The sequence below is a fragment of the Leucoraja erinacea genome, chromosome 37 (genome assembly GCF_028641065.1).
Source record: "Leucoraja erinacea ecotype New England chromosome 37, Leri_hhj_1, whole genome shotgun sequence".
Lineage (NCBI taxonomy): Eukaryota > Metazoa > Chordata > Chondrichthyes > Rajiformes > Rajidae > Leucoraja > Leucoraja erinaceus.
In genome coordinates, this window is record NC_073413.1 from 11,950,279 (window position 1) to 11,962,734 (window position 12,456).

Consider the following 12,456-nt stretch of genomic DNA (forward strand, 5'->3'; position numbering starts at 1 on the left):
ACGTATATTGTTTAGGATATGCTATAGACTAGCAATACTTTGGTGGGGTTTAGTTGTGGGTGCAGTAATTCTGCTAAATTAAGGCATTCCATTTCACCAATTCTGCTTTTTTTGCCTGTAGAGAACTTACATATTTTGCGATGAATGACTTCTGCTCCTGTGGGTTTTTTGCTTTCTGAGCCTGTTCATGTTCCAGCCGCTCGATAAATGCTGCAGTCTCTGGCCTACAACAGAAGAGGAAGTATCCATGAATTGATTGAAAAATACAGCATGGAAATGGGCCATTCAGCCCATCAAGTCCTCACTGCCAATCAGTCACACAAGTTCTAGGTTATCCAACTTTCTCATCTACCCCCTTCACATTGACAGCAGCTTCCAGCAAACAATTAACCTACAACCATGCATGTCTTTGTGATGTGGGAGGAAACCGGAGCACCCGGATGAAACCCACAGAGTCACAGGGGGAACGTGCAAACTCCACACGGACAACACCAGAGATCAGGATCGAACCCTTTTTTTTTTTTTTATCAAAAAATTTATTCAATTATTAAAAAATAATATTTACACTACAATAAAACAAGCCAGAACCCACCACCATAAATACAATACAAACATATATCCATACTAAACTATTATACAATTATGATACAATCCTTATTGAGGATACATTCAACACCCTGCGGAGCCCAGCGGTCCCGGAACTCCCTCAGGGTGCCCGTGGACAGGGCGTATTCCCTTTCTAATCCCACCCGGGCACGGACGTAACCCCGGAAAAGGGGCAGGCAGCTGGCTCGGGTAGAGCCCTCCGCCGCCTGGCGCCGTGACTCGCGGATGGCCAGCTTGGCCAGGCCCAGGAGCAACCCAACCAGGACATCTTCAGCCCTACCCTCTCCCCTACGCACAGGGTGTCCAAAGATGAGGATGGTGGGTGAAAAATGCAGCCAGAAGGCAAGGAGCAGCCCCTTTAGATATTCAAACAGGGGCTGCAGCCTCACGCACTCCATGTACACGTGGTACACAGACTCTTCCAGCCCGCAACAGTGGCAGGCGGCTGGCGAGTCTGTGAACCGCGAGAGAAACAGGTTGCAGGGAACACCTCGGTGCAATACCCTCCACCCCAGGTCCCCAATGTAGAGGGGGAGAACAGGATCGAACCCTGGTCCCTGGCACTGCAAGGCAGCGGGGCTACGAGCTGCACCATTATGCCACCAAGTAAGTGTATAGATTGGCAGAAAGACAAGCTGCTCCGTGCTTAGACCTCTGAGGCTGAAAAGGTGATCAATTAAAACTGTGGCCAACAAAACAGAACATTATTACAGTGTCCTTTTCACAATCAATCACAATCACAATAATACTTTATTAACCAAGTATGTTTTGCAACATACCAGGAATTTCATTTGCCAAGTCAGTCACACAAATACAAAGCAGCGGAACAAACACACAAAACACATTTTAACATAAATATCCATGACAGTGACTCCCCCACATTCCTCACTGTGATGGAAAGCATAAAAAAGTTAAATCTCTTCCCTTTTGTCATTTCATAAATACACTATTTCAATCTTAACTTTGCCCTTGAAATAACAAAATTGGTTCATGTACATCTGAGTTGCGTATACTAGAAATCTCTAAGATTAGTGATAGTCATGCCACAGATATTGCAGTGTATTGTGGATGTAGCACAGAGCGGACTGTTGTCGCTGTGTGCTGATTTAAACTGAAGATGGACACAAAGTGCTGGAGTGACTCAGCGGGTGAGGCAGCATCTCAGGAGAGAAGGAATGTGCGACGTTTCGGCTCGAGACACTTCTTCAGAATCAAGGACTGTTTTGACCTCCATCGTCCCTCTACACCCGACTTCCATCGGGCAGGATATGAAAGCTTGTTAGCACATACCACCAGACTCAGGAAGAGCTTCTTCCCCTCTGTTGGACCCCCCCCCCTTCCCCTCTGTGCCCCCCCCCCCCCCCCCCCCCCCATAAACTAGGGTGCAGTCCCAATCTCCCAAACTATCTCAATGCAGTCAATAGATTTTTTCCATGGAATTTTAATGCTGTAAAACTATATTCTGCTCTCTTCTATATTTCTCTTTGTTTTACCAGTTTTACTTGTTTATATTCAGAATGGCTTGATTCACGTAGAGTGTTAGCTGGTTTAATTCAATAGCACACAAATAAAACAAACTTTAATTGTCTCTGTACACGTAGCAATAATATACCAAGAGTAATACCAAATTAGTCAACATTAACTGGGATATTAGGCTGCTGTTTATGACCTCAACAATCTGAGCTATAGCAAGGATCAGAGATATATACTGCCATGGGGGATATTCCGTTTCACACATAGAGTTGTGAATGTGTGGAATTCTCTGCCTCAGAGGGCAGTGGAGGCCAGTTCTCTGGATACTTTCAAGAGAGAGCTAGATTGGGCTCTTAACAATAGCGGACGGAGTCAGGGGATATGGGGAGAAGGCAGGAACGGGGTACTGATTGGGGATGATCAGCCATGATCACATTGAATGGTGGTGCTGGCTGGAAGGGCCGAATGGCCTACTCCTGCACCTATTGTCCATTCAACCCATTGGCTGTAGTTGTAGCACAGCTATTTGCTTAACCCCCACACTCCTGTTCTTTGTGGCTTCGTACATAGAATGTATTGTCCATTTTACCAATTCAGAGGCACAACCAAATATTTTTTAAATGTGATGAAGATTTCTGCCTCTGCCGCATAAACGGGCAATGAGCTTCAAACTCAAACGTAACAGATCATAAATATTCTCTTCATCTCCTTTCAAATCCTTTGAGCTATTATTTTAAATCTATGCTCCGGGCTATTGATTGCTCTGCCAAGGAAACAGGTCCTCACTATCTACACTAAGTCCTTTATAAATGTTATGTATCTCAGATAAATCTTCCTTTAGCTTCCTCTCAACCAGAAGTTAAACAACCCAAACCAGCTAATCTTTCTTCAGGGTAATATCAATAGAGGTTTCACATTTCACATGACATTGAGGCCAATCAGCCCATTGAATCCATGCCAGCTCTCACAGTGATTCTACCCTCCACTTATTCCCCATTGATCCATCTCCTCTGGGATAGAAGTAGGATTAGTGTAAATGGCCGGTTGAAGGCTGGCACAGGCTCAGTGGGCTGAAGAGCCTGCTTCCATGCTCTCTCCGTGACTCTATAACTACACTCACTTCTCCTGTCACCCACCTACCACAAGGTCTGACTAGTACTAGCATCAGTCTGAAGAAGGGTCTCGACCCAAAACGTCACCTACTCCATCGCTCCATAGATGCTGCCTCATCCGCTGAGTTTCTCCAGCATTTTTGTCTACCTTCGATTTTTCCAGCAACTGTAGTTCTTTCTTAAACAACTACCACAAGGGATCATTTAGATTGGCCAGTTAAACCTAGCGGCTTGTTCTGTGAGATGTGAGAGGAAACATGAGCATCCCAGGGAAGCCCAGGCGGTCACAGGGTGAACCTGCAAACTCCACACCCACAGGACTGATCCCAAGCTGCAGGATCTGCGAAGGTCAACACTATCTGCTGCGCCACAACCTTTAGATTCATTATTGTCACATGTATCAAAGTAGAATGAAAAGCTTTGCTGTGCTAGCAATCCAACCGGATCAGATGATACTATACATAAATACTATGGTCAAACTCAAATACAATAGTGCACTATCTGCACCCTCTTAACACAAATGGAACAAACAGATTTAAAAAATCCACCCATATGTTGTTTTCTCCTCGTTGCTGTTGACTAAGTGGAGTTTATACTTAAGGATATCAAGCTCACTTAAGGGCCTGTCCCACTGTACGAGGTAATTCAAGAGTTCTCCCTAGTTTCCCCTGATTCGGACTCGGAGAATTACGGTAATGGCCGTTCATGGGTACTCGGGGCTCTCGTGGACATTTTTCAACATGTTGAAAAAAACTTCACGAGCTTATCGCGTTTCACGAGTACCTGCCGTTAGCGTTACGAGCCGCTAAGAGACGTCCCGAGCTCCGACATACCCGCTACGTACATTCTATGTGCTTACCACGAGTTTGATTTTTTTTTAAACTCGGGAGAGCTCTTGGGTAAAGTCTTTACACATCTTCCCCAGTAGAACACCACACTTAATTAAAACTGCACATGGCCACTCAATTCATTTTCCTCTCCAAGTGTATCCAATTTACTATTGTGTGTCAAATTTACACCCAATGCCACTCATGCTGTGTGAACGAGTTCAACCTGCTCACTCTGCTTACTCTCAACTTGCATATTTTCCATGTTTTATCGCCGGACAATTGAGGCATTCGTTACTTGAAGGAGATCGTCACGGGGCAATGAAACACCGAGCATACAATATACAGCAAGGAACACTCACGCTGCTGCCAGTACCGGTTGCATGAGGTGCACAGTTGTGTTAAACACTTCCAAGTCCACGTCTTCCACCTCAGCTCCATTGCAGGACCCTGGGATAGTTACTATGGAAACACCGATGATATTGCCAGACACATCTGTGTTAACTGTGATCACATCAGAGAGGTGAGACTCAACCAGAGCACACTGAAGAAAGGAAATTAAAATGAAGACACAGAATTAGCAACTGAGCTGTGGAATAATAAAAACATTATGTTACGGCTTGTACAGAACATAAACCTTCCATAAAATGACTTTACACGTGTAACTACAAAGCTCTCGATTTGAATTAAGACATTCTTGGTTCTTTAAAATGCCTTTTCCCACTCCCTTTTCTCGTTCCTACCCTTGTACGCGGACACATGTAGCTGCTGCTGCTCATGCCTCCAACCTTTGTCACCTCTACCAAATGGCCGATCTGGACTGATGCTGCAGTTGGTAGCCACATAATCACACATTTCATCAGGAATTAGGACAGTAAATAGTCAAAGTTCAAAGTAAACTTTATTGTCAATTCAATCATGGAACAGTAGTTACACATAGGATCGAAATTACGTTTCCCCATACTCCAAATGTGCAAGTAATATTAAAAACACAGACAGACAACATATCAATAAAAATAGACAATAGACATACATTATTTAAATAGAACACAGACATAGAACAGTACAGCACAGGAACAGGCCCTTTGGCCCACAATGTTTGTGCCAAACATGATGCTATCTTCCTGCACGTGATCCAAATCCCTCTATTCCCTGCACGTGCATGTGCCTGTCTAAAAGCCTCTTAAATGCCATTATCGTATCTACCTCCACCACCACCCCGGAAATGTGTTCCAGGCTACCATTCTCCATGGGGAAAAAACTGCCATGCACATCCCCATTAAACTTATAGCTATTCCCCCTAATCTTTGACATTACCACGTTGGGAAAAAGATACTGATTTTACACCCTATCATAATTTTCTACATTTCTATCAAGTCTCCCCTCGCCCTCCAACGTTCCTGAGAAAGCAATCCAAACAATCTGGAGAAAGCATCAATAAGAATGAAAGCTTTGCCTTACTTTGTTTCATTGCCTAAAGTTTGCTGCAATGAAGATGAACATACTACAGATTAGACTCTGAGCCATGAACCTTCTACGCCAATGTCTTCATGCTGCACACGTTGGTGCTTTTAATCACGAGAGCCAACGAACTTTACTTTTTCAGCCGAATGATCTAATTTTGCAGACTTTGCTGCAATAATCAATCATTAGAAATGTACTTTCGGGGCTGAGACATTCCACCATTCTCCAGGGTCAATATATAATCAGATTCTACTCCATTCTGTTCTCTTGTAGATCAGGTCTTTTCTTTATCATTTTGAATCATCCAGTCGTATCGTCCACAGTAATGGAACATAAACTAGCATCACAGATAGGTTCGGAATTTAAAGGGCCTGTCCCACTTACGCAATTTTTTTCCCTGCGACTGCCAGCAACCGTCACAGTCACAGCAGGTCATTGAAAATGTTAAATGTGTTGAAAATCCAGCGGCAACCAGAAAAAGGTACGACTCTTTGGGCGACTACTCACAACCATACAGGCTTCACCCCATGGGACAGCCCCTTAGCTTGCATTCAATCTGTTAGTGTTGCCTGTGAACAGTTGGCTATTTTCAAAGATCAAACTTAGTAATTTATTAACATAATTATCTGTGCATTTTGCCAGTCACATCTTGGTGTGTCCTGTTCACGCAGTCATTAGCAGATCTCCTAAGACACCATCCGAGGATGTATTGCTTCAACCCAGAAAATATTGAGGGTTATGAATTAACAATGACGGGGTACTTTAGCGTGGACGATATGAATACTAATGGTACATCAAGCGGTGATGAATGGAGGCACGGTGTTGTCTGGGCCAACATTGCCAATCCAGTGCCTTCAGGACACTGGGCGTATCAGCTTAGACCAAGATCAGACTCCTCAGAGATTGCAGACTTGAAAATCGCAAGATCCACCGGAACGACTTTTTTTTGCACGCTCTCCCAGAGGTCGATTTGACTGGATCGCACACGGAACAGGTTTTTCCACTCTTAGTATAATGTGACAGTAATAAACTAAACTAAGTTCACATCCATAGTTGTGATCGTATTTGTGCATAACAAAAGGCAAAACTCTGCTGACAATCTGGATCCCAACCCATGCACAATCCACACAAAGAGCAGATGAGTTAATGATTCAAGTGGTCACGCTTTCTTATCAAAGTTTGTTATGAGGGCATAAAAAGGTACAAAAGCCCGTGTCAGGGATTCTGGGGAAAAGGCAGGAGGATGTGGTTAAGAGGGAAAAGATAGATCAGCCGTGATTGAATGGCAGAGTAGACTTGATGGCCTAATTCTGCTCCTAGAGCGTATGAGAATCTGCACTACCAAAATACTAATCAAAGGAGTCTTTCCACAGATGTTGTCAGATCAGATCAGTATAGAAACCAGTGCTTTTGTTTGTGATAGTACCTCTAAAAACTTAAAAACCAGATGGATGCACAGAAGCATCATGTGTACCAGCATCTTTTTGTCTCACTAAAAGTGTCAATATTAACCATTTTATTTTTGTTTGGAGCCACCACATAAGACGAGAAAGACAAAGAGAATGAGTTACTGTCCTGTTCTTGTACTGTTTTATAAAACCTGCTTAATTCCAACCAGCAATTTTTCTCGTTCATAAGCGTATATATTTGAATTAGCAGGAACAGTGGTTAGTGCACACTGATCAAACTCTCCCTACATATTCATGCAGTAAATATCTCATGGCAAGTACATTCAAACATAATCTTGAGCAGAGGTAGCCGAGGAGTTGTGTGTCGGTGTTTGGTGATAGGGGTACATGGGTGTCGGAAGAGATGGTGCTTTTGTTGGTGGTGCCAAAGTGGACAGAGGGGAAGCGGGAGATGCAGCAGGAGACTTTATTAAAGAGCACTTTAGGAGAAAGCAGGAAAATGGGGTTGAGATGGAAGGATAAATTGGGCCATGATTGAATGGTGGAGTAGACTCGATGGGCCAAATGGCCTACTTCAGCTTCTGTGACTTGTGAACTTCCCAGGTACAGCACCAGCAGAAAGAGGGTGCCAGAGATTGATGAATATTGATGTAACTGCTGTCCAACCTGCCAGCCATGTCTGGGAGAACCATGATACATGGTGTACTTTAGCAATATCAGGTTTAGTATTCATAAAGATCACGGTGTATCAGTCAGCATAGAAGTTTGTCTACGAAGCAAATCTTTAATACAAATGGAAAGATTAAACTGTAACTCAAACTAAAAAGTCTTTGCCAAATGATGCAATGAAGGCATTAATATTAAGCTGGTACAGCGTGTAATAGTTGTAATAGTTTAACACTGCAAGCAACACAACGTTTGGGACAGTGCAGAGGGAGCAAATGGCATCAAACAGATCAGATGAAACTGATCAATATGAAACTAATCATGGATGGGATAGGTTTACAAGGATATGGGCCAAACGCAGGCAGGTAGATGGGCATCTTGGTCGACATGGACAAGTTGGGCCGAAGGGCCTGTTTCCATGTTGTATGACTCCACGCTTAAACCATTACAAGGCTTGTGTTAGACATAGAGGGTAGACAAAATTACTGGAGAATCTCAGCGGGTGCGGCAGCATCTATGGAGCGAAGGAAATGGGCAACGTTTTGGGCCGAAACCCTTCTTCAGACTTGTGTTAGACATGTCATGTTTGTTCACACAACTGTCTGACATTAGTTAAAGTGAAGATAGACACAAAATGCTGGAGTAACTCAGCGGGACAGGCAGCATCTCTGGAGCGAAGCAATGGGTGACGTTTCTGGTCGAGACCCTTCTTCAGACTGAAGAAACGTCACCCATTCCTTCTCTCCAGAGATGCTGCCTGGCCCACTGAGTTACTCCAGCATTTTGAGTCTACCTTCGATTTAAACCAGCATTTGTAGTTCTTTCCTACACAGTTAAAGTGAAACCATCTAATCATGACAGTTAGCCAAGTATTTCTGCTTATTACCTCTCCAATCCCTCCAGTCTGCATGCCATCACTCCTAAAAGGCACGCTACATTAGATTTATCATCCTCACCCAAAATCGCAGCCCATTGCCACCACATACAAGCCCTATTGCTACTGTCTGCTTTTACACCCTTCATGGCCATTGCTTCCAAGAACATAGATCACCAAAGTTCACAAACACAAGTACTGTAAGTCAGTTGATGTGATCTTGACTGACTTTTTATTCCCACGTTCCAGGCTAGGTATTGTAATTGTGGTGCCTCAAACACTAGCCTGGTAGAGAACAGTTAACGCAGCGAGCTATTCAGCGAACATTTTAGCCCAGACACAAGAACAACATAAAGAGCAGGGCAAGGCCCCTGGTGCTTAATACGATCATGATTGATCTTGTACTTCAGCCCAGTTTCTCTGTATTAAAACCAAGTTCCTTGAAATCTAGACGTCTAACAAGCATCATCTAACGCACCATATAAACAACTCTCAGCCCTGCAGAAAGAACAATTGCAAAGGAGAGAGTGTGGAGTTGATTGCAATACGTGGGTCATGCCAGGATCATATTTTACATGGAAACGAAAAGACCAGCAACACACGATCTCGAGCAGAGGTGACTATATTAGAAAAAGGCGACAGCATCCAGTGAAGATTGCAAGGGCAGCTTTGGTAATTGGTTTTAACTTAGACGCTGTCGATATACAGTGCACGACTAATAAGGCAGTGTGGGAATGATATACAGTAAGTAAATACTAGATGCTATTTGTTAAACATGTGGTTAACTAAATATATCTGGCTGGTCAACAAATACATTACATCAGGGGAAACACGCTGATCTAATCAAATATCATCTAGGGAGAATCTGTCCGGATAGCTCAGATTTCACACACAATTCATCAGGCAATACATCACTGCAGCTCACGTATGCTCGAAGCCAGTGGCAGAACACTCGTCCCACTGCATCCACACCGGCCGGGGGCACCTGTCCACATTCATCGCACCCTCCCTCCAGCACTTGCCACATGCAATTCTGCTCCTATAACATTTATCAGGCAGTGTATTCCAGGTACTCACCATGCTCTGCATGTAAAAGGTTCACAGTTGGAACCATTTTCTCCAGGGTGGAAAGGTCCAATGCTAGAGGACATATAGTGACATAAGTTTATTATATGCAGAGTGGTGGGGGCCTGGACCGCACGTGGTGGTGGTGGAGGCAGATTCAATAGTGGGATTACATCGGCTTTTACATAGGCACATGGGTATGCAGGGAATTGAAGGATATCGATCAAGTACAGGCAGATGATACCAGCATAACTTGGCATGGTGTTGGGCACTAACATTCTGGGCCGCAGGGCCTATTCCTGCACTCTGCCATGCTCTATGTCCCCCTCAAATCACTTTTCCTACATCTATGTCTTCTTACTTATCTACCTCGGATATAAAGAACAGCTTCCTGCAGCCCAAACTATCTTCACCTCTCAATTTTATATTTCTCAACCATGTGGTCTTGTAAGGACTAAACGTGCTGGAGTAACTCAGTGGGTGCAGCAGCATCTATGGAGTGAAGGAAATAGGTAACGTTTCGGGCCGAAACCCTTCCGGGTTTCGGCCCGAAACGTTGCCTATTTCCAGAAGAGTTTCGGCCCGATACGATGCTGGTTCATTATGATGATGGACACAAAATGCTGGAGTAACTCAGCGGGTCAGGCAGCATCTGTGGGAGAACATGGATAGGTGACGTTTCACAGAGTGTTGGAGTAACTCAGCGGGTCAGGCAGCATTTGTGGAGAACATGGATAGGTGACGTTTCACAGAGTGTTGGAGTAACTCAGCGGGTCAGGCAGCATCTGTGGGGAACATGGATAGGTGACGTTTCACAGAGTGCTGGAGTAACTCAGCGGGTCAGGCAGCATCTGTGGAGAACATGGATAGGTTCCATAATCCATAGGTTGCCCAAGGGAACACAATTATCTACAATTCAAATACAAATGTTATCAATGATAACATATTATGTCCTACTGTACAGAACGTACAAGAAACTGCAGCTGCTGGTTTAATACCCGAGATGCTGCCTGACCTGCTGAGTTACTCCTGCACTTTATATCCTACCACATGCTCATCTATATCAGCTCCATGGACTATTAATTCCACCGTTGGCCTTTCCATTTCGTTGCATACTTAAATAATCTCAACATCTATCAAAATTTCCAATTCAAGACTCATTTCATAGTTTCAATGATTTTTCCAGATGATTTTGACTTGTTTCGTCGGCTTGGCGACCTGTGAACATGTTGGTGTTGGCAGCTGAGGGTTCGCTGGATCATGGTGGCTCGTGGACACATCCACTTCTTGTTTATTATTGTACCGTTAGCTCTCTCCTTCTTCGCACCCACATACACACAAGTGCCTGAGACATACTGGTAATGACACGGAGCTCCCACTCATTGTCAACCAAGCACAGGAGAATTTATTTTTAATTGATCTGTGCTACACAAATAAAACAAAGAAGCAGTGATGTGCTGGACATATCATAAACCATGTGTGGCACTACATGCCTTGGTGCCAAATGATTTATTTTGGTGAGGCTACACATCTATTCATTCCGCTGTGCATTTTAAATTGTAATGATTGGGACTTCTCTTGCTTCAACAGCAAATCAAGTGGCTAATGAAACTGCAATGTCTAACACTCCCTGGACAGGAATGAACAAGAGCTACAACAACGACACCTAACTGTTCTGTACCATTTGCAGGAAGTTTTCTGTTGCGTGCAGTATTGATTTAAATGCGTACATATTTGCAAGCTCTTGCCAGTAATTTCCACAATAGGAACCATAAGTCTTCAGTCACTGGACATTTGGACACAAGTGCTGGCCAGTGCCAAGGTTATACTGTTATAGTCCTATCTACAAACCATTCACCCTTAAAGGTTTAGTGCCAGCAGTGAATCTTTTCAATTTCTCTCCCCCATTTCTGCACAGTTCCATCCACTGATATCAAAGCAAAAGTGGCTAAGGTAGGTGGTGGCAGACACAAGGCAACGCAACACAGTAATGCTGCAATTTACACAATGGGAGATTGGTTCTGATAATAAAAGAACCCATTGAGAAACCTAACTGGAAACACAACTTTTATATATCTCACAAACCAACAAGAAAACCCGGACACTCCCTGTTTGAACTGTTGCCGTCAGGCAGACGGTACAGATCTACAAGGACAAGGACGAACAGACTAAAAAACAGTTTTTACCCCACTGCTATAAAAGCACTAAATGTAGCCGCCAAGGAACGCAGGGGCGATACATACTAAGGGACTGTGGTACACTATGAAATCGACAGAAGGATGGAGGGTTGGGTGTTTATGCGTGCTATTTTCGTGATATTTATTTTAGTTGTTTATCTTTTAATATTTTATCTTGTATGTACCGTTAGCTTTTAGAAATGTTTGAATGGTGCACTGACTGGCTGACATTTTTTAATTTTGTTGTACATGGTTCATGTTACAATGACAATAAAGAAACTATTCTATTCTATAAAAAACATTCTGGGTTTAAGTACCATATAAATTTCAACTTTCATACAATTCTTGTCTACTGACAAAAATGATCAATGAAGACCTGCTCCACCCTTGTACTTGTTAACCAATCACTTGATGTTGTTGAAATTAAACTTAATTTCAATAATATCAAGTGGTTGGTAACAAGAATGGAACAGGTCCACAGATCATTGAATTATTACATTATTACAGCATGGAATGGGGCCATTTAGCCCATTGAGTCTATACTAACTCCCACCCAGAAATCTTATACGTTCAATTCCTCTGCTCCTTCAACATACGCCTGCAAATTATTCACTTGTGCCAAATCAATTCTCATTTGAAGCCATTGATTGTTTCCAGCTCTGCAGGCAGCAAATGAATGACCTTCACTATTTGGAGTAAAATATCTTTTTTTCACATTACCCCTTGTATAATCTGCTTGAAGTTTTAATCTGTGACCCTCATCCTTGAGCCCTCTGCTAATGC

The 12,456-nt window shown here is 43.3% G+C and overlaps 1 protein-coding gene across 1 annotated transcript in view; it reads right to left on the reverse strand.

The window, feature by feature from the left end:
• Window positions 1-12,456, reverse strand: part of emc10 (ER membrane protein complex subunit 10) — a 35,170-nt gene that overhangs the window by 18,809 nt on the left and 3,905 nt on the right. The window contains exons 4-5 of the mRNA XM_055663420.1: window positions 4,381-4,562; window positions 131-224 (exon numbers count right to left, since the gene is read on the reverse strand). Of these exons, the coding sequence (XP_055519395.1) occupies window positions 131-224; window positions 4,381-4,562 (276 nt within the window). The remainder of the gene's footprint in view (window positions 1-130; window positions 225-4,380; window positions 4,563-12,456) is intronic.